The sequence below is a fragment of the Pavona decussata genome, unplaced genomic scaffold, assembly GCF_977016875.1.
Source record: "Pavona decussata unplaced genomic scaffold, jaPavDecu1.1 SCAFFOLD_61, whole genome shotgun sequence".
Taxonomy (NCBI): domain Eukaryota; kingdom Metazoa; phylum Cnidaria; class Anthozoa; order Scleractinia; family Agariciidae; genus Pavona; species Pavona decussata.
Window position 1 is genome coordinate 4,243,708 of NW_028145482.1, and position 25,721 is coordinate 4,269,428.

The following is a 25,721-nucleotide window of genomic DNA, read 5'->3' on the forward strand; positions in this document are numbered from 1 at the left end:
TTCTGAGTGAAGCGCAGGCGCCAGTGGCGGGACTGCAAAAGAAAAATACAAAATGGTGGATCCGAATTCCAACCAGGAGAAGTTTTATTACGTTTATAGTTGTGATCTGGACACAAATCTAGAGCTCAAAGTGTAAGTTCAAACAACTGACATGCTTTACTTTAGTTTTAATGATTATTTAATTAGCAGACACAGGCCAGACACACTGCACTTTGCATTGAGTCATTGATGTATGATCTCAGAAGTGATGCATGATTAATGTCACGGGTCTGATGTGTTTTGTGCAATTGTAAGCTTAAGTCTTTATTAAGATGAATATCTCTGATGTTAGGGTATTTTTATACGAAGCTTTCCTCCTACAGTATTTTGTATTTTGATCGATCGTGCAATATCAATTAAATTTGCACAGAAATGCATAACAACTAGAGAGACCACACTTATTTTGGAAGTTTCAATATATAGAATCTATTAATACTGAAAAGGATAGTAACATATTGTCAGTAAGGACGAAGTTTCCACAAGGCCAAAGTTTACTTTGTTTCCTTAATTACTGTAAGTTTTGAGAAGATGGTAGATTGCATCCCAAGACTTTTGTCAAGGATTGTACACTGTAGATTTGGGTAAATGAACTTTACAAAGCAGAAAGTTGTATAATAGAGCTGCAATGCAGGTCAAAATTCCTTGAGGCACTTGCAAAAATGTACACAAGAAAACATAGTACACACTGGTAAATTATGTGGCCTCAAATTTTCCCCCAGAATAATTATTTTGTCTGGTAAAAGCCTTCCCCCCCCCCTCCCCCCTCACCTCATGACCTCATTGCAGGGTTTTTAAAATCACCTGACGCCTGACGCAAGTCACCGGCTACTTTTAGCGTTTGCGCCGGGTACTTTTTGTCTCCAAAGTGTGAATTTATATCAATAATGTAGCTGATTACGGACGTGGATATTTTTTGCCCAGATTTTAATTCCAATCGTTATAATTGATAGTTATATACATCTTCTTCATGTTCATTAACTTCTATCCAGCGTCGTCTTTGGGTTGTTTCAACGACATTTAACATGAACCGGAAACTATTTGAGGTTCCGCGAAGTTTCTGTCATTTGACGCCTGCTTTTACCCTTCTCATCTTGCCGGTAGGCGAATTATACCCGTGGCTCTTGCGAGTGCAGTCCGTACATTTGAGTTCGTACATCGCTTCCTTCAAGAAAGTCATATTGCTATCACAGAGGAAAAGGCGGATATCACAACCAGAATGCACCAGAATGCATCTCTGGGTATGCAAAATTTAAAAATTTGCCGTGACCCCCCCCCCCCCCCACCCAGCAGGAGGGGGTATCCCCCTGCTGCACCCTCCCCGCCGCACAGCACAGCTAATGCGGTGAAATTGTCCTCCAGCTACTTTCACATTTCCTCCTTGTACTTTTTTTCATTTTGAAAACCCTGCATTGATAATGATTTATAGTAGAAACAATACTTGAAATCAGTATTCCATTATGGAGAGAGTGAGAAGGGAAGAGAGGGAGGCTTGCATGTAAAGTTTTCTGTAATAAATTGGTCCTAGACTTTTGGTCCACATTGCAGTTGGGAAAGAGAAATGCTGCACGGTTGTGGCCTGGTGCGAACAACATGGCGATCCGTCGATCGTCTTGACAGAACAGAATGCGAAAGGAAAGATCGTTTACGGTTTTGAACATAGAGCAAAGAACCAACCGGCATTTTTTTTTAAATCGGGTATATTTCTTCTCCAAAAGGCAGAGACAAGAGAAGGTGTAAAGTTGACTTAAAACATTTAGCAGTCTTATGAAACTGCGTATATAGCCGGCATTCGATTCATTTGTCGTGGTTTTTCAGTGGTAGGTGCATAAATCGCCATTGTAGCCCCAAACACAAACGCGTTCTCTTCTTTCTGATTCTTAAAGGAAAAATTGGCGACCAGAATTTTCCATCTGGCAACCAAAAATTTTGGTTTGTGTTTAGCTGCAAAGGAAAAATTTTATTGACACTTTTTTTTTCTACTTTTTGGCGACCACATTTTTCCATATGGCGACTGAAAAAAAATTTCAGTCGCCACTTGGCGCCTGCTTAAAAAAGTTAATTTCGGACCCTGCAGGCTTTTCTATTTACAAACGTTTCCTTATTACAGCTGGATACACTGTATGTACAATTTAATGTATGTATTTCATTCTATAGGAGGTTGTGTTGATTAGAGCACAGGGAGCTCTTTATTTTCCTGAAATTTTATGGGGTACCTAAACTCACAGGTTCATCTAGCTTTCCTACCTTCAAGAAACAAATGTCAGTGCAAGTTTTTATTGAAATAATTCTGATTTGTTCATGCTGCATATACAAAGCGCTGTTTTGTATTTATTGTGTTTTCAAGGTGACCTCTTTATATAAGCCCTGATGGTTTCTTGAGGTCTCCTTGCGATATCTTTATTGCTACTTTTGTATTGCATTTTTGTGTTTCCTGGCAATTAAATAAAGAGGAAGAAGAAAAGATAAGGAAAAGGTAAGGAAAAGATAAGGAAGCATGACAATGGGAGAGTAGATGAATTTGTGCTGTCTTTACAGTATAAGTGACTTGGCTATAATAGACTTTAACCTTTCATGTTTACCATACCTACATTCAGATGTACATTGGAGGGTAAAAGGGAGCAGAAAGGTTACAAGGAATTGCTGAATGATCCCCAGTTGAGATACTCTGGAGTTTATGAGAGGTCAGTTTTAAGTATTATTTTATTATAATAATATTGTTAATTTTTAATGATGTGAAATTCTATACTTTGACACCATGTTTGAAGACAATATACACAGAGAACAGACTGATGACATTTACATGGTTTTGAATAAGAACTAATGATCATCAGAAAATTTGATGTTCTTGATATTCTTTGCTTTTCAGGCAAATTTTGTTTAAAGAACATCAGATTTCTGTGGGCAACTATCTACCAATAATCCTCGGCAGAAACATTCTATAATTGTTTTAAAATAGTTTTTAGCATTCTGGAAACAATTCTGAGACTCGGTCAAGGCAGGGGTGAGTGGAGTCATAGCATCTCTTGCTCCTCACCATTGTTGGACATATCTGTTGTGGTTCAAAAATATTTTTGGTTTAAACCAGTTTGATTTTTATTTCCCTCAGATCATGGTAATGAATACTGCACAAAGGAAAATAAAAATTAAACTGGTTTAAACAATTCAAACCCCCCCAAAAATAATAATAATAATAATAAATTAGCCACAACATATCCATCGGTGAAAGTTTTTGTCAACATTAATTTACAGTGAATGTTCCGACCTCTATGTAACATGTCAAGTATTTGCCGATGGTCAGCCATTATGTCTTCCCACAAGAACATCTTACAAACCTTTCAGCACAAGGTGGAAGTAAGTACTGCTGTCTTTTGTTTTTAAGTGTCTACTATTAATAACTGTCCAAAAACCAACATGGTCATGTTTTTAACTATGACTTAGAGACTCTTCGATAGAGGCACTTAAAGTGATACTACACAACAAGGATGCAGCTGGTCAGGGTTCAGCTGACCAGGGTTTCTGCAGTCTAACTTGCAATAGTGTGTGCAGGTCCAGGGTTGGCCTTCTCAGCCATTATGGGGCGTGTTGCTGATCTCAACATACCTCCCTTTGATCTTTTATTTATTTATTTATTTACTATTTATTTATTTATTTATTTATTTATTTATTTACACCACCACCTCATAAAAAATAAATATGTAAGATTACAGCTAGTTACAATGTGAGTTGAATAAGAACAGTTTCATAAAATAGATAATAAAAATAAATAATATAGAATGTTCCATAAAACAGTGAGTGGCGAGGAGACCTCAGAAAGCCAAAGGCTTCTACAAGGAGGTTCCCCCATGATTTGGTCATTGATTAAAATAATTTAGGACTAGGGGGCAGAAGGATAAAATAAACTTCAGTCAGTTGTAAAGTTACAAGAAAGAAAGTAATAAACTAAGATGCTTTTTAAAATAAGCAAAAGTGGTGGAGCTTGAGACGGATAATGGAAGGGAATTCCAAACTTTTGGTCCCAATCTTTGTATATGTCATGGTTGAAGTTTTTTTGGTTTAAAAAATTTGAAACCAGTTTGATTTTTATTTCACTTTGTCTTGGATTATGGTAATGAATACTACACAAAGGAAAATAAAAATTAAACACTCAGTTACTGGTTTGAAAAATTTTAAACCAAAAAAAATATAAACCACAACATATGGTTGCAAAGAATGTGCCATACTTGTAACCATTGCACAAAGCAATTCAATTATTATTATTATTTGTTAAACAAAGTAATTGACAAGGTTCAAGCAAAACCAGCACCGAGTGAAAGAGACCATTTTTGTATTTTATCCAGTCAGTAGATAGGGGGTCAAAGTTTAACATAAATATCTTTCTTTTTACAGTTGGAATGAGTGGCTTAAGTTGCCAATCAAGTACCCTGATCTCCCTCGCAATGCTCAGGTTTGTTTTACTATCTGGGATGTATACGGACCAAGAAAAGCCATCCCTGTTGGTGGAACTACTGTCTCCTTGTTTGGAAAACATGGGTAGGTACATTAAATCAAGAAATTTTGTGACACAAAACCCTCCCCAGGAAGCCAGTGGGTTGATAGAATGCATAAAGTACCTAAAGCTATAAGAAGAATTGTTGTTAATGAATTTTTTGACATGGTTAATGCTTTATTATTTATATATACTGTAAACTAATTCAAGCAATAAAATTAATTATAAAATTAAGTATTTTACTTATAATAATTTACATCCTTTTGCACATATGACATAAATGGTTTTATTCCAGTTCCAAAGTTTACTGATGGAATCCTTGTCCACGTACATGTATCTTTAAAGCAAGCTTATTGAAATTAAACAAAAGATGATGAACAGAATCTTGGGTCATGGACCATATACATTGCATGAGCAGCTAGGCAGAGGAAGAACTCCATGTACATAATTATGAAGTGGATTTTGTTTGAGACAACTTCAGTGTTGAAGGACCTGATGAGCTAAAGGTAGATGACTTTAAGGGATCTGACAATCTGTGGTCAATGCCCAGCTGAGGCAACATATTATTAATTTTAATAGTACAAGAAAAATGTTGCCTGCACAGTAGAACTTTACTTTAATTTGTAATAAAAACTTTAAATATTTTAATTATAATTAATATTAATATTAACTGTGTTGTTTTTTGTTCATGCAGGACGCAGCGTCGGGGCATGCATGACTTAAAAGTGTGGCCTGGTGTGGAAGCTGATGGACAGAAAACCACCACCACTCCTGGAAAATCTACATCGGGCGAGGATCAGATGAGCCGGCTAGCTAAGGTACAAAGTAATTAAAAATAATCATATTCAGACAACTAGTAATAGTGGAAAATGAATATTCTCAGTTGTGTATTCTCTTCTGTGTTTATCCTTCTCCAGATTTCATATTGTTGATTAATTTGAATGACTTTATTTACAGCTAAGTAAAAAACATCACAAGGGAAGAGTGCTAAAGGTGGATTGGTTGGATAGATTGACATTCAGAGAAATTGAAATGGTGAATGAGGTGAGGTGACTTTCTAAGATCTGTCTTAAAGGGGCAGCAGTGTCACTAGTATGTATTTATAGCATCACTTTGAATAGCCAAAAAATCTTATTTGTATTGATGGAAACGTTAAAAATTATTAATAATGGTTTGAAGTTTTGGTAACGATTACCCTTATACTAGTGCACAGAAGCTAAACATTAGTTATCTTTGGCTACAGGTGACTAGTCTTAAACTTTTTGTTTGCTATTTTTTTTACTGCCCCACTATCTCATAATATAATTTCATTCCTTTGTAGAGAGAAAAACGGAACTCCAATTTCATGTTTCTGATGATTAAGTTTCCCAGAGTCCATCATGATGGTTTGGAGTATTCTGTTGTGCATTTTGAGAAGGTACTTGACTTAAGAAATGCTAGCTTAATGGTTAGTTGAATGGCTTATCAAATGCCTAGTATGAAGTGACAACTGTCTTACTTCTTAAGCTGATTCTGAAATGCTGAAGTCCCATTTGCCTTTTTGTTTTCTTCCAAAACCAAAGATTGTTTGTCAATAAGAGTTTTCTTATTTGTTAATTAAAATTCTTTCAGTTACTGGGTATCACCAGAATTGTATATATTTATTATATACTGTAGAGCCAGGAGTGTTTTACTGGAAAATACACCACTCGTAAAATTCATATATGAAAATACATCTGGGACCTGAGTGGTGTATTTTCCATATCCTCACTAGTGCGGATATTGATGACATCATTTCCCACTTTTTCACAGTTGTTTGTACAAACAGCCGGTGAAAAATGGCGAGCGATAGATTTGTCTATATAATAAAAAGAAAGTTATACGGTGGCTTGAAGATATGAATTTTATTTTCTCATGTTAAAAACAATATTTTACTCACTCACTGTGCTCATTCGTAAATATTGTCTTTACCATTAAAAAATATAATTCATATCTTCGCACTGCCATGTAAATCCTCTAATAGTATATATTTCATATCTCAAAATATAATTTTTGTTAATTTCCATCCCATGTTTTTAAAAAAAAGTACCTGTATGGCCTAATGCTTTTCTGCTGCACATGGTGGAAATTCTTGATGATAATTTGCCATAATATAATTCACTTTTGAGACACATGGACAAACCTCACAATGAAGCAGTTGTGTCTGGTATATTTGGCCTCTTTTCTGTATGCCACAAAACTGCATTCACTTAATATGGTTTAGATAATATTACAACTTTTAAATTAAGTCTGCTGGCAGTTTCTTTTTACCCAAAATTAAAACCTTAGACAGCATTCAAAATATAATGTCATCGCATCAAGTTAATAATAATATTATGCTCCTGGATCTTCAATGAGGAAGTTTTGTGTGTTTGAACTGATCAAATTATCAAGTGAGCTGTGAAAGTAAATATTTATTTAGTAATATTGGAAATAGGTATGTACTGTGATCCAAAACTTAACCAGGTGTTCTAAATTAAAATTAAAATGCAAATTCAAGTCAATTTTCATATATTATTTATGAAGTTGCACTTTACTGGCAGCCAGCATCCCTCATTGATCAACAGAAATCGGCTTGGAAAAGTATTATTTTCAATTAAATACAAGAATTTAGGAAGCTAAGAATTCCATAATGTGTTAGAATTGGGGATGTGTGTGTGTTTTTTTTTCAAATTGGAACTCTTGATGGAGTTGTGACTTGAGCAGTTTCTGAAGGCAGGTTGGTTACGCCTATGCATTCATGGGCCTAAGCTGTATCACAGCACTCACCAAATCGTCTGATGAAGAGCTTTTAGAATTGGAAACTGAGGTAACTGGATTTGAACAAATGAGAACAAAATTAGGTGCACATGTACTTGCATTCATTCAGTCATTTTACCATAGTGTATTCAGTGCTGTTGTTTTTGGTTGTAGCAGCTGTTGTGGCTCTGCTGTTGTGTTGTTCTCTCAAAGAGTGTTGAGCCAATAACGTGAGACATTAATTAAAAAGAACTGCTACACATCCCACATTTTGTGATAAAGTATGAGTAACTTAGAAAGAAAATATCAGCCTCCAGGCCAATGTATGATGAAAATTACTATGAAGCATCTAAGGGGTGTCGTGTTATTTTTGTGTAATCTCCTTGTTTGAATTAATTTAACCTTGAAGAAAGGTATCTTTAGTTATTTTTAAATATTTTTATGAATACTGGCTTTGTCTTATTAATTTGCAATTAAAACTGCAGGGTTCTTATACTTTGTTATCACATATTTTGGGGATGTCGTGATAACTGAATTGAAGGGCTGACAGCATAACCAACCCAAACGACTTTTCAGATCGCTCCTTGTTGTTTTAGCTGAGATTCTCCAGAGTTTTTGCGCTTCTTTTGCAATAAAAACCCATGATTATGAGCACGAGTTCCGTTGTTATCACAAAACGAAGCACAAAGCAGCGGATAAAACATTGATTGCGGAAGCAACATTTCGTGAAGGAATTCAAGGCCACATGCAAAAAATCCAGTGAATCTGAGATAAAACAACAAAACACAATCTGAAAAGTCAGTTGGGTCAGTTATGCTCTTAGCCCTTCAATTATTATTATTGAATTATCCAAATAATAACTCCAGTGGGTTTAGTTTACATACTAACTAATTAAAAGTTAATTCTCTTTTTTTCTTCTCAGGATGCTGATGATGTTGACTATGTTTGCACCCATCCAGAGATTGTCAGAGTTCCAGACCCCGAAATTCTTTTGGTAAAAAAAGTTTTATTAAATGTTTACTCAACATGTGTGATTACTGCATAGTTTGATTTTGGTTGGGTATCAATGTCTCATAGCTTCCATTCAAAATCCAGATATAATCTTATAATAAATTATTACAGTTAATTTGTAACTTTAAAGTCATCACTATTAGTAATTAACAGTTACTGTAAGATTGTTGACAGTGGTATGTACATGAAGCAAGTTGCAGTTAAAAAATTAAATAATTCCTGCCAATAGAATTGTATTTGTGACACAACTGTCAATTGTTTTTGCCTCACTAATCTGAGTTTTACCAAAGCTGCCAAGGTAGTTTTAACTTAAGTATGATCTTTCTAGTGGTAGAATTTATTTATAAACTGCAGTTCTCACACCTATTTTCAACACCGAAGGCAAATTACATATTTAATTATTTAAATTAATTTAGGAATTATGCATATCACCTTGGTTACTATTGAGCATTTTGAAGTTTTTTTTTTGTGTGTGATGATTGATAAGGTAGTATCTAATAATTATTATTCTTTCCAGGAAAACCTGGTCGAGTTAAAGCATCACAAACTAGTAAGAAGTATCAGAAGTGGAACAGTTTCAAGGGACTTGAAACCAAATGCAAAGACCAGGGATCAGTTAAATGTATGTTGTTGTTGTTGTTGTTGAATAAGATACCTTGTTTGTTTGAAAAAAGTCTGTCTTGTCTAGTACAGGGTAATGGAACAGTTGGTGTATGTGCAGTGCCCTGAATAATACTAACAATGATTTGGAAGTAAATTTTTATGAGCATTAAAGATATGCACACATACATGTACATGCAAATAGAAGAGTTCTGCTCAGTTTGGGTACCTAAATTTGGTCACAAGACCCCAAACACCATTTTCAGAGTGTTGCTGCCAGTTATCAAAGCATAAATAAGAATCAATAACATATGAAACCATTACACCTTATAATGTCTACAACAAAAGGGGTTGCAATTTTAGAGTACAATCGTGTACTAATGAACAAAGCTCCTTACTATAATGCCCATGTACATGTAAAATGCTGTAGGATGGGCTGGAACAAATCTGACTAAACAGGTCTTCAGAATGAATAAAATTCATATCAACATTGGGTAATTGTGCAATTTATAGCAAACTGCAAGCTTAATGAGAATTCAATCAGGATGATTCTAATGTAATCAGTATTGAGTTATTTTTCACTTTTCAGCAAATTGTTGGTTATCCATCTACCAAAGTCCTCACATCAGAAGAAAAGGACTTGGTTTGGCAGTTCAGATTTTATCTGACCAATCAAAAGAAGGTACATTGTGTTATTGCCTTATATTTACATGCCACCTGGTCATTCGTAATATAATTTTATCCTTATTAATGATGATGATGATGATGATGATGATGATGGGCTTTTCTTCCATCAAATAACACATGATAGTGTTGACCAATGTTACTGATGGCGTTCATGGTCCTCAACCGAAGAAAACAAAAGACTAAAAAGAAATATTTAAATAATAATGTTAAACATTTGCCTCAAGTATCATTTTTATCCATGTATAAATCCTGCCTTCCTGGATTGCTCACATAGATCTACTTGAGGAAAACAATGCTGCAACTTTTATATTCAGTTATAATAAAACTCATTTGTTATTGTTCCGACCTTTTTTTTTTTAAATTGAAGGCCCTGACCAAGTTTCTCAAGTGTGTTGATTGGAGTCAGCCACAAGAGGCAAAGCAGGTATGATTAGTTCACACCACAGAGGAATGGCAGTGAGTTCGTTGCACTGTAATATCAATATCATTTACATAGAAGTGTAACTCTTGCACATGAACTGCTGACCAACCCCTGGCTCAACTTTAACTTGCTCTAAATGTTCTTTTAAGCCTCAATCATTAACCGCGTACCTAAATAAAAGTCTTTTCACCAAACATAAGCAGCTCAAAATTCAAATTAGCCAATTCTTTAGCCAGCTGTCAGCACGTAATGAGAACAAGGGAAAGCCTGATGCAGTGTTTAAAAATGTGAGCGAGTCCTTCCACTTAGGAAGGTTACAATTATATATTGTATAATAAATTAAAATTGCTCGGACCATGACTGAGTGTCCTCTTTAATAGACGAATTTTCCACCCACAACTGGTCAGTTTCTGTTAGTAGAGGTACAAATGCATTAATCAATGTTAAATTTTGTTGTCGCTATGTCAGGCTTTAGAATTATTGGGAAAGTGGAACCCAATGGATGTTGAAGATGCTCTAGAGTTGTTATCATCACAGTTCACAAACAGGGCAGTCAGACAATACGCTGTATCTAGACTTAAGGAGGCTAATGATGATGTAAGTAAACCCTTGATAAATCGAATTTCACATGGAATGAAATTGTTTTAGAGGGAGCATGTGATGAGGTAGGGGAGAGAGCACTTGCTTCCCTCCCTTACATCCAGGGATCAACTCCAGGACTCTGCACTGTGGGTGGGCTGGGTTCGTTGTGAGTTCTCTGGTTTTCCTTCCTCAGAAGAATGAACATGTCTTCTGTTATTTGATCTGGAATCCATGAGCCACAGGCCTTTCTGTCAAAGTACTGTGGTTATTAATACAGCTGAAAGTATTACCCTTGTTTCTTCCTTCCTTCCTTCCTGCCCTAAACCTTCTTCCCTTTCACTGTCCCTCTCTCCCTCCCTCCCTCCCTCCTTCTTTCCTTCCTTTCGAATTTTCTTTCTTTTGAACAAGTGCTGTTGATGATACCTTACTTTTAATTCTGGAACAGAACAGAAACTTACAGTACTGCACTCAATTTCTTCTCATTTGTTTTCATAATCATTGGCAGAGACTGTACTTTCACCAATTCCACCAATAATTGGTAAAATTAATTTAAGGAGCTCTTTAAAGGGACTTTCTCAGCTGGGGCACATGCACAGTAGAGACCGGTTGAGACTAATTTGCAAGCAACTCGTGGGGGGATTTTCGCCTTTCTGTCATTGCATAAGATTTCAAAAATATCACAACAAACAGCTGCTGCAATTACTAATTAAAGAACATTTCTAAATAAAAACTTCAGGTAACTTTCTGAAGATGAATGCAATTCAAACAGATGAAAACAGCCTCCTGAACTCCTCGACGGTATTTGAAAAAGTTGGGGCAATGATTTCAAAGTGCTTCTCATCAGTGTGCGATGCGCCTGGGGTGACAAAGTCCCTTTAATTTCTTTCTTTTTTTACATTAATTTGTTGAAACAGTTGTGAAAATATTTAACCCTCTCCCATACAACCTAAAAGTAAATGTCATTCAATGTTATTGCAGAGAGAAAAGAAAAACATCCTTGCCTAAAGGTAGAACAGAACTTTTAGGTTCAAAAAGAACTTTCTCCCAGCAATATCGTATAGACTCAGTAGCATATTTGAATATCTAAACTTTAGTAGAAACATTTGAAGTCACCGAAATTAATGTAATAAAGTTGTTCATATTTGAAATCCCAGTCCCCTTGTATCTTTGGTATCAGGCATTGTGAATTTTTAAATTCTCTATGAACACATTGTAAGTCACTTCTAGGTGCGACTATGTGATATTTAATAAACCATCATTTATTTTATAATAAACCATCATGAATACTGTTGGTAGTAACTTGAGTAAAAAGACTGTGCAGTTCCATCTTTGTGTACCTCTAAATGGCACCTTGATAATGGAGGAAAGTCTGAAATCCTTCTCTGAAAGATTGAGATATGTCCAGAAATGTGCGCTAATGAGATGCAGGAACTGTATGATAGACGTCACAAAGTGTCCCCTACCCTAAATTCTTACTAAAAGACAAATAATTCTGTCAAACATGAAATCATATGAAAACGACAAAAAGGTCTGTCTTATATAAAGTACCCAAAATCAGGGCTAGGTGCATTTCTGGACATAAGTGGAAAGATTATGCAGTAATAGACTGAGACAATTTCAATTTACATTCATAATGTCCAAGAGTCATTTTACATGAATCTTTTCCCTGTAGGATTTGTTACTGTACCTTCTTCAACTTGTGCAAGCATTGCGTTATGAAGCCTTATCAGATGAGGAGGAGAAACTCACTGAGAATACTGTTGACAGTCTTCTTGAGGAGAACATTGAAAGTCAAACCTCTGAGACACTATCAACACAAGGTGAATTGGACTGTTAATTAAATATGCATCATTTTGAGGTGCAGCATTTCCTTCCCACTCTTGTATCTTGACTTTGCTGTTGGTTCTTGCCTTACTCAAAAAGTTTTCCCTCTGGTTACCCTCTACAAAGTAATATTAATATCAAACACGAGACACAGTGTTTCATCACATATCAAACACCGGGAAGAGAGTTGAAAATACGACGCGTAGCGGAGTATTTTTGACGAACTTCGAGGTTTTTGATATTGTGATGAAACACTGTGATGAGTGTTTGATATAACTTCTCAAACAAACTGATTTTGAAGGAGAAATTAAGGATGCAAAAACAAGGAGTTTTTCATCAGATTTCCAAACACGTCACGGTGCATGATTTCCTTTGTCTTTGGCTTTTGAATTATTAATGAGTTTGAGAACCCCTATTCAAATATTTTAAAAGTTCTTCATTACTATGGGATCTTGATAATGTAGATCTGTAAGGAAAAGATCTGTAAACAACTTTGTTAGCTTTTTTTCTGTTAATATAAAAAAAAATTTTCACTGAGGAAATCTTTTTTGAACAATAAAAAAACAATAAAATTAAATACTTCAATAAGAACTTAACTGTGGTAGTTGATTCATAATTATTACCTATTACAAGTTAAAAGCTATTATTAATCAGTTTAAAAAACATGTATGCTCTTGGAAATAAATCATGATGATCTTTGATCCTCTATTTTGTACACTAATGAGTTGTAATTTTCTCTTGTTAGATGTTGAAGAAATAAAGAGCAGTTCAACTGTGGTAAAAGAAATTGATGAGGTAAGAGTAATTGATATTGGATTAAAGTGCAGCAGACTACTGACAATTTATGGCATTTGAACATGATGATGATGATAATGATGATAACAAGGTCTCTATTTACATGTTTCAAACAAACATTACTACTTCAATAGTTGCATAACTATAGTTAATATCCTAAAATAAAATTAGAAATTAGAGAGACATCTATTTATAAAACATTTCTTAAACCTTTCCATATTTACACAAGTGATCTGGTAGGGATGTGATGTGCTACAAAGAGCATGGATCCATCCTACATTCAGGGAGGAGGTCACAACATTGATGCAAAGCGGATTCATGATGATGATGATGATGTTTGTTTTACACAGGGCTCAGATGACTTGGCTTCATTTCTTATTTCAAGAGCTTGCAGGAGTGATAGTTTAGCAAACTATTTCTACTGGTAAGGGGCGGAGCGGCCATATTTTAAAATTCAACAAGCTTAATAATTAATTAATATGTTGTTTTTTGTTGTGCTTACTAATGTGTCAACATTTGTAATATTTATAAAGAAGGTAACACTTTTGTGTTGCCACACTGTTCCACAGCTGTCCCCGGTAGTACACTAATATTATTTCAATTTTCATTTTTATATTTACAAAAACATGTAATACTTACAATAGGTATTTATTGGTTGAATGTAATGAAGACAAAGATACAAAAGAAGGAGCAATGTACTTAAATGTCATGAGAAGGTTCAGCCAAGTGCTTATGAAGGTTAGTTGTTTGTTGTTTGTCGTACTCCTATCCTATAAACCTTATTCCAAAATGGCTTCCATTTTACTAACCTTTTGTTTGCATTCAAATAATCCCTTCTTCCCTTAGCTTGTTCAAGGTAAAATATTCTGACTTTTGATTTTGAGCTTAAGAATGAGGTAAGAAGGGCTAATTTTAATACAAACAAAAGAATATTATTTTGGAATAAGCATTTTTATTGGTAAAAAAATTTAAAGTAATAAAAATTATTGTTCTCAACTTCCCTACCTTCTCCTCATAAGGTGAACAGGCCATAAGGGTAGCTTCACTCCCAGTTGTTGCCCACATTTTGCCAAGTTTCCTAGCCCCTGTCCTTCCCCCCCCCCCCCCCTACATCACAAGTTACACGTAAGAATAGACCACTTAAAAATAACTATCAGATATTCTACTTAGTGGTGTAGAATGGTAGCCTCCTGCACAGATGCTGTTTGGGCGTGTCATTCATTCCTTCCACAGCCCACAAGGAATGTGCGACAAGCCCAAAAAACGTCTGCATGGGAAGGTAGTAGAATGGTAAATCTGTAACTCATTGATGTCCTGAGACCCTTGTTTCAAAACCAAGCATTAAATGTTTCTTCCAAATCTGAGACTCAATGACCACTCAAGGACTTAAAGTTGAAAGAGAACAAAAAGTATAACATGAAATGAATTTGCAAGACTCAAAATTTTTCATTCTGTTACAGTCCCTGTAGCAATAATATTAATATTACTATGTGGCTCAGAATGGTAACTATATAATGCTGTGACATTCCAGGGTGGATGGGAGTGTACAGTCAGGAGAAACATGTTGGGTAAACAGCAGCAGTTTGTCAATCATATTGTCAGGCTTGTGAAAGAGGTGTCTCAATTTGGTGGCAGTCGCAACAGAAAGGTTAGTGATGACATGTGATCAAATGAGTTACAGTCATTTATGATTGATTGGAGTAAGCATGGATGAATGCAAATGGTTTTCTTGAAATCCCAGGAGTGTGGCCAATGTGCAAGCCAGTGAGCCAGCGAGCCAAATGTGCGAGCCATGCGAGTCAAACGTGCGAGCCATGCGAGCCCAACATGCGAGGCTTGCAATGCACTAACAACCCCCAACATAAATGCTAACCATTAAGCTAACCGGGGAGTTACTCAAGCTAACCTGAGTGCTATTTAGGCTAACCAGCATGTTTTTTAGGCTAACCTGAGTGCCTTGCATGTCTGCCTCGCATGGCTCGCTGGCTTGCTGGCTCGCAGATTGTCAAGACCCAAATCCCAGAGGTCCTGTTTTCAAGTCCTGTTTGGAGTTCTATGTTCATCATTGTTATTGAAATCTTCTTAAAGTTTGATGTTATGTGCAGTTGTAATTGTTAAAGGAATGTTATTTATCCCCAGATTCACAGATTAAGAGAGCTGCTTGATGTCCCTGAGCTGACGTCATTTGGGCCAATTCCTCTTCTGCTTGACCCAGAAACCAAAATCAAAGGGATCATAGTTGGAACTCCAGAAGAAAGTATGTTGCCATCAACCAATAACATTATAATGTTACTGTGAAACTTAGCTTGTACACCCACCCTTGCAGCATCCTTTTGCAGGATAGCATAGAATAACTGTTGCAGACAAACGCTGAATTTCACACCCAAATATTTGCTCAAAATTGGAGATTTACATTTAGCTTATCTGCAAGAATGTTGAGAAGAGCCTCCAAATATGTCCAGGAATAAACCCTTCAAAACAAATGTGAAGTCCATCTTAGCTAAGAGTGATATGAAATGCTGCAGGAAACATATCAAAGAATAATAACAAGTCACTGCCTTTGCAACTTTTTTTGGCACATAAAGGAGCCAATTTTTGTCAAGAGGGCTTTGATCAAAGCAACTTAGAGTTGCATTTCTATAACAACTGAAGGCCACGTGCCAGACAAGGAATCTCTATTCCGCCAGAACTAGCTTGTGGAGGCCTACAGCTTGAAAAGGATAGCTCATGCAGGTCAATTTTCTGTATGTTCTTTTTTCAGAAAAAGCTTGGCTTTTTAAGAGTCACCTAATGCCTGCTAAACTCACCTTCAGGACCTTTGACGATCAAGAATATGTGGTGAGTGAGAGATCGGTTTCTTACTAGTATTTTCAATAAGAGCATTTTTGGGTTTGTCATGGATTTTCTATCAAACATCTTTGCCATTGGGAGTGAAACAATTCAAATGATACTGTGAATAAAACCAAGCCGTCACTTCATAGCAAAAGTCACCTCTTGCAATTGGCGACTTGAGTTAAAGACTTATTTCGTCATTTTACCTTGCCAGTTATCTGTCAGTAAACTGTTGGTAACCTGTCAGTAAACTGCCAGCCATCAGTTCACTGACAGTTGGCTAGCAGATTTTCTGTTCTTCAATGTTGCCAAAAAGTGGAATGCTCTAACTTGTACCTTCAATTGACAGAGAGAGAAAGAGAGATTTAATATTTTATAAGTTATTTTAAATTGGCATTTTCTGGTTTTATTTATTCCATTAATTTATCCTTATGTATGGCTTAAGTCAATTATTTATTTTGGGGCTAACAACATACTTCCAGTTCATTCCAAAACTAGGTTCCAAAAGAATTACTGGTAGCTCACTACATTAAGCTAATCCATGTATTCTGAGATGGGAATTGAAGAATACCCTGAAACAGGTTTACGTAAAGATTGAGTGTAAGAATCAGTCATTTGAAATGCCCTCTCTTTTGATTTAGTCTTGCTGGCTTACATGATGTCAATTTGACTGTGCTGTTTTTTATTTCAACTAATTTCATTTTTATGTGTAAAACTTTTTTCTTCAACAGACAATGTTTAAGAATGGTGATGATTTGCGACAAGATCAGCTGATTCTTCAGATTATTAGGCTCATGGATAAGGTGAATATCTTAGTCCACATATCTTTTCCCCTTTGGCATACCAATTGCATTTTTAGATTTTTTAATATAAGATTCTTTCTATTGACACATCCTGCATCCAACCAACTTGTCTATGTCCACCTGTCAGTCTGCATGTCTCTTATACTGCCTGCCTGCACCTAAATATTCAAAATGTCTGCCTTGATCCTTGTGTCTCTGTGCATCTGTTTAATATGTTTGATGGTTTATTGATGGTGTGAAAAGCTTTATCCAACACTCAAAACTGTTTTTCATCCAATTTCCAAACACCAAATTGGTTAAAAGAACTGCGCTGCACCTCATTTTTTCAAACCACTTCTCGGTGTTTGGAAATCGAATGAAACACTCGTCCTTGTGTTTGATAATATTTTTGTATTACAGAAATTACACTGTGAGACTGAAGTTATTTAATATGTTTACTTATTGATTTGTTTTGTTTTGCAGCTTTTGATGAAAGAAAACTTAGATTTAAAGTTAACTCCATACAAAGTATTGGCAACTAGTGGAAGTCATGGTAAGTGGTTAAAATATTATCAAATAAGATTTACTAAATAATTATTATTACAATCCAGTGGACTCAAAGGAAATGTCAATATCAATGAATGATAATCTAGCATTTCAGTGCTCAAATAAGTTTATTAGTAAAATTAAAAGCATACTATGCATATTGAATGGGACAGTCTAAACAACTTAACAATATTTTAACTTTTTCGGTACTTTTAGGTTTTATGCAATTTATTGAATCCACTCCTGTTGCTGAAGTATTAGACAAAGACGTAGATGGAAGCATTCAGGTAAGGAATTAACTCAATGTGAAATAATAAAATTGTTGTAGCAATTTATTTAATGAGAGAAATGTGATGGTATATTTCCAGCCTGGTGAATGAATGAGAATGATGATTATTCAAGAAAGTGACGCAGGCATACTCAGAAAAAAGAAATCCGAGTGCTCCTATCAGGAGTCGAACCTAAGACCTTCCGATTACTAGTTCGGATGCTCTACCACTGAGCTACAGGAGACTCATGGGAGCTAAGGCCATTAAACTAGGTTCATGAGACAAACATCCTGCATACTGCTAGGATTTGAATGTCGAACGTGTGGTATATGAGAGAAATGTGATGGTATATTTCCAGCCTGGTGAATGAATGAGAATGATGATTATTCAAGAAAGTGACGCAGGCATACTCGGAAAAAAGAAATCCGAGTGCTCCTATCAGGAGTCGAACCTAAGACCTTCCGATTACTAGTTCGGATGCTCTACCACTGAACTACAGGAGACTCGTGGGAGCTAAGGCCATTAAACTAGGTTCATGGGACAAACATCCTGCATACTGCTAGGATTTGAATGTCGAACGTGTGGTATATGAGAGAAATGTGATGGTATATTTCCAGCCTGGTGAATGAATGAGAATGATGATTATTCAAGAAAGTGACGCAGGCATACTCGGAAAAAAGAAATCCGAGTGCTCCTATCAGGAGTCGAACCTAAGACTTTCCGATTACTAGTTCGGATGCCCTACCACTGAGCTACAGGAGACTCGTGGGAGCTAAGGCCATTAAACTAGGGTTCATGGGACAAACATCCTGCATACTGCTAGGATTTGAATGTACCTGTATGTACATGAACCTAGTTTAATGGCCTTAGCTCCCACGAGTCTCCTGTAGCTCAGTGGTAGAGCATCCGAACTAGTAATCGGAAGGTCTTAGGTTCGACTCCTGATAGGAGCACTCGGATTTCTTTTTTCCGAGTATGCCTGCGTCACTTTCTTGAATAATCATCATTCTCAATTTATTTAATATATAAATTATTGAATTTAAAGGTTTGAATTCAAAGGCAAAATTTTTCTTGTAAGTGGTCTCACAGCAAACTTGTTTTATAATTATTAAAGCAGACCCTGAGTGGGGTCTGCGAAATCTGCGAGCCAGCGAGCCATGCGAGTCACCGTGCGAGCCATGCGAGTCACGCTAGTCATGCGAGCCACAGTGCAAATGTTAAGAATTTTTATTTGTTTTATTTACATTCGCGTGAGAAAATTTTGGACAAATTTTTTTCTTTGTTTTTTTTTTTTTTTTCCGTTTTTGTTATAATTTTGGAGAGAATTTTGCCTATTCAAAATCGCCCAAGATGCGCAAAAAAATAAAAATAATACGCAAAAATTTATTAAGGTTCAAGACTTCAGAAAAAAAAATCCGAGAAAAACAAACGGCTGCACCAATACTCGAATATGTATCTATTGACACATGTCATTCATTGATATCCACGTGGAACTTCATTCAAGAAAAAAAAAGGAAAGAACAGCACTTCGATCTCCGTGTGTTGGCATCAAGAATGGTGAGTAAATTGCGCCATTTTAACAAGTTTGGTCTTTAGTGAATCAGAGTTATCAGAACTCTGTCGGTTAGCTGACTGCTGCATGTGGTTGTCCTTTCCCTTAGACAAGTCTTTTTTCAAAACTTGCCACTAGAGTGGCAGAGGCTGGTTTCGAGAAAGCATTCGACCCACTAGTCTCCCTCGCAGCCGTTTTTAGTGTCGTTCACAGGAACGTTGCGTGACGACGCTAAAAACGGCTGCGAGGGAGACTATCGACCCACCAGCTGACGGCAAATGCTTCTGTTACACTGCTTCTTTTCAAATTGGATTTAGTGCGACAATATTGACTTCGCTCATCTTTAAGTACTCATTTATCATACCTTTAATACAAGATTGGAATGACACTGACAATCAGTCCTGACGTGTCAATTAACAAAAAACTGAAATATGATGGTTTGCGTTGTCCCACTGTAAGAATTAAATATTGCGATGTTATTCATCTTGTTCCGATGCTCTTGTTCTTGTTCTTTTGTGAATGTAAATACAACAAATAAAAATTCTTAACATTTATACTGTGGCTCGCATGACTCGCGTGGCTCACATGGCTTGCACGGCTCGCATGGCTCACATCTTGGCTTGCATGGCTCGCTGACTCGCAGATTTTTACCACTCCCCTGAGTGTGTAAAATTTAGGCGCAATCACAGTGCAATTTCATATGATTGTACCACAGCCATGCAATTACAGCAACAATCTTAGTAAAATTTGGCCAAGGTCAATTGCACTGCAACAAGTGAATGATGATGATGGTGAATGAATTTCACTGTGGCAAGCACAATCACAGGGCAGAGGCATCTAATAACTGTGAAGCAATATTCCACCAAGGCAACTAAAGTCAATACAATTTTAGCAAAGATTGCAGAGATCTTGGAGTGTTAGTTTGTAACCCTTATTGTTGAGAGATGTCTTACAGAAATGGTTGAGATAAAGGTGAACCAAGTTCTGATTGTCGACAAGATTGTCAATATCTTGGATAGAAAAAGTGTAGCATTAAGTTTAAAAAAACAGTATTCATTACAGATACTAATTAATATTTAATAATATTACAATTCCCCTCTCACCAAGATATCTGCAGATACTGTATAGTCATGAACACTGAGCTGTTCCTTGCCCAAACTGCAATTTCACAGTCATTAGACCTATAGAAGACCCCCAATATTTTTATAAGTTTCTTATTGGATTACATCGATTTTCCGCTGTTGCACCAATTCAAATAAATCTAGCTAATTTACTACATTTGTCTCTGTATGTAGAATTTTTTTCGCAGACATGCACCCTGTGAAACTGCACCATATGGCATCAGCCCAGAGGTGATGGATACATATGTCAAGAGTTGTGGTATGTACAATCCTACAGGTCTACAGCATTCTATATGATGCTGACCCAATAGGAAAAAAATACAAAAACAAAAAAAAAAAACTGGGTGGCCCTGAGAAAATAATCTGATCCTGTCAATTGAAGATTGGAAAACAAAATTATATTTCTGGATCTAAATTTTTTTTAAGTGTACGTGCTTTCAATTCCTTCCTGAAATCTTTTTCAACTAAGTGAAAGGCTTTAGATCCTGAAAGCTAATTTCGTTTTCCAAGGGTCACTCTTATTCTTGGTCGTTGCTTTAATAACTGTATTAAAATGGCAAAATAATGTTTTTTCTAAATACTTCAAAATTTTCATTGTTGCATCGCTTCACTAAAAATAGTCAGCCTACAGGTGTACCAGTACTTACAGCATTTAAATCCCTTCCTCCCCAGGAAATATACTTCTGTTGGCCATTTTCATGATGGCGTCATTTTACTACAACTACCAGAATTCATTTTGTTTTCCTTTTGAAATTCAAATTTTCTAATCCCAGTGGACAGCAAAGAACAATAGGTCTAATTAGCATGAGAAAACAAAAACTAGAAGGATTCTGGTAGTTGTAGTAAAATGATGCCACTGTGAAAATGTCCTATTAACTTCACTGAATTGTTCATTTTTATTTTATACAACTGTGATGATTTGAGCTGTAATAATAATAATCATTTCAATCATTTGTGTGACTATTGAGGGGAATGTTCTCTACAGTTTTAAAAGTTAACTGAGACAAAGTTTTCTCTTCTCAGCTGGCTACTGTGTAATTACGTACATTCTGGGTGTAGGAGATAGACATCTGGACAATTTACTGCTCACAAAATCAGGTGAGGACACGTTCAATATTGAAGGGCTTAGTGCATGACCAACCTATAGTACATTTTAGATCGATTTTTGTTGTTTCAGTTCAGATTCACTGGATTTTTACGGGTGGCCTTCGTTTCCTTCAGGAAACTTCCTCCAATACATGTTTTATCCATCACTTTGCCTTGTCTATAATAATAATAATAATAATGATAATAATTATACAGTCGAACCTCCACTAACAGCCACCTCTCTACAACTGCCACATTTTTTTGTCCCAGCGGACAGTCCATACATTAGCTCTTGTTTAAACCTCTCTACAACGGCTTATGATAATAAGTAATCCACTCAGTAAACAGGTTACTTTATCCATAGACCCTTTTCATAAATGGCGGCCGATTTATTGTTCTTTTCAATATATGTTAATTAGCCCTGCTAACCTCATTTCAGAGTTACAATTCTTTTGAATTTTGCACATGCTAGCTAATGAGGCTAGTAAGGCTAATTTTCATGAAAACTAAAGAATTTATCGGTCGGCATTTATGGAAAAGGTCTGTTATAGATCTCTTACAAGCTTATTCTGGAAGCTTTTTCTATTAAGTTTTCACTCACTGTTTGTCTCTTTATTTTTCTTCAGGGAACTTGTTTCATGTTGACTTTGGTTATATTCTTGGAAGAGATCCTAAGCCCTTACCACCACCAATGAAACTGAGCAAAGAAATGGTAAATGAAATTATTGATTCAGTAACAAATTTTGTTCAGTAAAAAGTCAATCCTTGTTTACAATCATGGCACTGACCAATCAGGCATGGTGCATTCTAGTTACCAATCATGTGGTTCATGAGTTGTACTGTGACAATGGCTGTGTCAGCCATCCATGGGTTGTTTGGGCTGGGTCATTCTGTGGGTGTGGCAATGCTAATCTGCACCTCAGGGGCTTTGTGGCAGTGCAAACAGGGGATGATAGAACTGACTGGCCAGTGGAGATTTGCTGACCCAAGCTTTTCAATTCCTCCTCAGACTGTAACTTCTAATCCCTCATAATCAGCATTAATCATCCTGCAAACAGCTTGGCCCTAATATAATTAATGGCCCCAATTAGAAATCCTTTTATTTTGGTTTGGTGAAGATGGTTAACTTACTGATTTTTTTTCATTCTTTGTGGCTAGGTGGAAGGGATGGGAGGTGCATCTAGTGAGTTGTACCAGACTTTTAGAAAACAGTGTTTCACTGCTTTCCTCCTCTTAAGAAGGTATGAAGTAATATTTTGTATTCCTGCGACCTGTTGTCTGTTATCTGCTTTATTATCCTTTTGACCACATGTGCCTAATTAAATGCTGTTGTATTTGCTGGTCTCTTTAAGTTTATAATTGAGGGGCTGGGAGCAGAAACAGCCTATACATGCATTTTTAGGCCAAATTTGCTGTGGTTGAATTAAAGCAGAAATGAGCCCGCCAACAAACATAGTTATGGGCATAAAAATGAGATGATTCTTTGCTTTTTTGTTTAAATTGGATGAATTTTAAAATTTGGCCTCAAAATGCACTTAGGCCCTTTTTGCACTCTGCCTGTCAATTTTAAGAAATAAGTTAAATTACATGTACTAGATAAATCAAATTTTGCATTAAGAAAATCTTGAAAAATTGAAGTCTATAATAATAATTATTATATTCATGACACCTGCAAGTGACATTACATTCAAACAAATACACCAGATGCCATAAATTGACACAGCTACAACAGCTGATTACTGGTGTAATCCTACATCTTGCTTGCAGACATGCTAACCTGATTTTAAACCTGTTTGCTCTGATGGTGGATGCAAATGTTCCAGACATTGCCTTGGAGCCTGACAAAACTGTTAAAAAGGTAAGCTGACACTGTCTTATTTGAAAAAAAAATACTAAATCGTGCATGTGCTAAGCCACCCTACAAACAGCTAGGATTCAGAGAAAGGAGTCGGCGGCAGATCTAGGGGAGGGGTGGGTGAACCCAGCCCCCCCCCCCCCTTCCCCTTATTTTTTAGACCAAAACTGAGGCCCATAAGCCCAAGGGAAGATATTTTGTTTCAAGAAGGTCTAGAAGCAAGTCAATGTTCAAGAGTGCACCCCCCCCCCCCCCACCCCCCAGTACTTAGCTGAAGGTCTGGATCCACCACTGAGATGGACTGATAGTTGGGAGAGGGGAAGGTGTGGCCTTCTTTATACATGACAGCTTCTGTAAAGTCTGTTGGATGGGCACCATTTCAGTTTAATGTACACACATGTTATTTATTAATTAATTAATTTATTTATTTGTTTGTTTTGTTTTGTACAGTATGTGTTGATTACTGACTGGTTAATATGTTTTCTTGTTTATTCAGGTTCAGGATAAATTCTGTTTAGACCTGAATGATGAAGAAGCAGTGCAGTACTTGCAGTCACTTATTGATGAAAGTGTCAGTGCTATGTTCCCTGTCATGGTAGAACAATTTCACAAATTTGCACAGGTTAGCCACTGTTATCTTTTGATAATATAGCTTTTTTTATTTATAACCAAAATGAAAACTTACTGTTTTTGGTTGAGCCCCATTAGTACTTAATATATCATCACTGAGACCTCAGAAACTGTTTGACTGAATTTAATTAGTAACTTACAGTAACTGGATTGTCTGTATATCTGGTCAAAAGGGTTTTTGACTGTTTCCATTGATCAGACTTTTGTGCAAATATACTTCTTTTAATACTTTTCTGGCTTGCTATTTTGTATATTTGTGACTTATTACAGTCAACTCCCTTTATTGCGGACACCCTCTGGACCGCGAGTTAGTGCCCTTTAAATAGCGAGAGTCCGCAATAGCGGGAATTAATAAATTGGATTAGCAGGCTAGTCTGGCCAGTGCAGATTGCTTCAAGAATAATATTAACCCGGCAAGATTAATCTTAATCAACTAATGGTGACAAGGCCTTTACAGCAAGGATTGAACTAGAAGGGCATCCAGGCATCCTTTCGATGCCCATGGAAAAAAATTTTTTATTCACTTGATCGTTCAAAATGTTTTCAAGAAACATACCCCTTGGATGCCCAACTTTCATTTTCTACATATAGCTAAAGCCTGCTTTACAGTTTCATGTGTCTTCCTATCACTTTTGTCAAAGGATTTTTTGTTTTGATGACACCTACACCTGTATTTTAATATTGATGACTGCATTTTAAGGGCCCCATCAAATTTAATTTTTACCAACTGTTTCAAGACAGTTGTAATAGACAATTATCAGACAGTGCAAGTGAGGAGTCTCCCTTGATTCTAGCATTTTGATGGACTGTCTAGTTCAAATGGCAGCCATCAAACAGTAAAAAAAAGGATACCAAGACATTGTTTAATAAGCGGCAATAATAATTTGTATTATGCTCTATTTTCAGTATTGGAGAAGATAGCAAGAAGAAATTCCTGGAACATTGATGAGAAAGCCACATGATGAACTGGCATTCAAGTCAGGCACCTTTAAGAGTTGCATTCTGTTAGTGTCGAGGGACTGGATCTTGTACCACACAATGTTTTAAATAACATTTAACAACAGGCTAGAGCTTCTCATTGTGTTGTACTAATTTGTGAATGACATTCAAAATTGCATTACTTCTGTCTTCTGATAATTCCACAATGGAAGATATCTACTAATTAATGCAAAAGGTCAGTATTTGAACTTAAGGAACACTGTTAAATAGTACAACAGGGGATGGTGTGATCTATGGCAATGACTGTGAGTTAATGTCCTGGGAAAAGAATGAGGTGGTTATTATTTACGGGGTGGCCGTATGATAGGGGTTCTCTGTAGGCAAGAAACTTTAAGGAAGAATACAACGTTTATGATAAAATTAATTAAGGATTTTGGTCACTGGTAATTACCAGGTGTTAAAAATGATTATTAAAAAATGTTGTCAGCAATAATTATTTAAGTTGTACATGTATATATTTCATTCGTAAAACTTTAGTTGCCTAAAGGAAAACTCAGTTTAGAGAGTTCAAGTTAATACGCATACACTTTTGCCAGGAGAGATCATATTGAGCCCTCTAAAGATATGGGAACATTTTTGCTGAAACAGTGTTTTTGAAAAAACGTTTAGGGATATTTTAAGAAAGAAACATTGTTGCAGAAACAGCGTGTACCCCCCAAAAAAACTGTTACAGAAATGTTTCTAATAAACAGAAAAATTTTTGATCAGTATCAAAAAATTGTTTCATCTGCTACAAGTGTGTAGTGTTCACACCATGCAAATGTTTCTGCACAACATTTACTTGTTTGTGGATTACTGTACTTTTCACCCTGGTCTTGGGATTTTCTTCTGAGCTCAATCCCAGCAT

At 36.1% G+C, this 25,721-nt stretch overlaps 1 protein-coding gene and 1 long non-coding RNA gene across 2 annotated transcripts in view; both read left to right on the forward strand.

Annotated features, from left to right (window-relative positions):
• LOC146479190 (uncharacterized) overlaps positions 1 to 25,528 on the forward strand; it is a 203,616-nt gene extending 178,088 nt beyond the window's left edge. Inside the window, exon 2 of the long non-coding RNA XR_014865037.1 lies at positions 25,050 to 25,528. This is a non-coding gene — a long non-coding RNA (uncharacterized LOC146479190). The remainder of the gene's footprint in view (positions 1 to 25,049) is intronic.
• Positions 1 to 25,528, forward strand: LOC146479209 (phosphatidylinositol 3-kinase catalytic subunit type 3-like). The gene is made up of 29 exons (XM_085111470.1): positions 1 to 132; positions 2,634 to 2,720; positions 3,289 to 3,390; positions 4,426 to 4,569; positions 5,220 to 5,343; positions 5,483 to 5,569; positions 5,847 to 5,942; positions 8,205 to 8,276; positions 8,811 to 8,915; positions 9,483 to 9,575; positions 9,948 to 10,004; positions 10,470 to 10,598; positions 12,256 to 12,403; positions 13,153 to 13,202; positions 13,553 to 13,626; positions 13,847 to 13,940; positions 14,734 to 14,850; positions 15,342 to 15,459; positions 15,964 to 16,040; positions 16,766 to 16,837; positions 17,300 to 17,369; positions 17,579 to 17,649; positions 20,479 to 20,563; positions 21,328 to 21,402; positions 22,017 to 22,102; positions 22,549 to 22,631; positions 23,158 to 23,248; positions 23,742 to 23,867; positions 24,782 to 25,528. Exons 1-29 carry the CDS (start codon positions 53 to 55, stop codon positions 24,794 to 24,796), a joined length of 2,628 nt encoding a protein of 875 aa, XP_084967596.1. The 5' UTR covers positions 1 to 52; the 3' UTR covers positions 24,797 to 25,528.
• Positions 25,529 to 25,721: the final 193 nt, after the last annotated feature.

Coding starts and splice junctions, on each gene's coding strand:
- LOC146479209 (XM_085111470.1), top strand. CDS start 53: ATGGTGGATCCGAATTCCAACCAGGAGAAGTTTTATTACGTTTATAGT. Junction 12,404..13,152: donor TGAGACACTATCAACACAAG/GTGAATTGGACT, acceptor TTCTCTTGTTAG/ATGTTGAAGAAATAAAGAGC. Junction 23,249..23,741: donor CTGACAAAACTGTTAAAAAG/GTAAGCTGACAC, acceptor TTGTTTATTCAG/GTTCAGGATAAATTCTGTTT.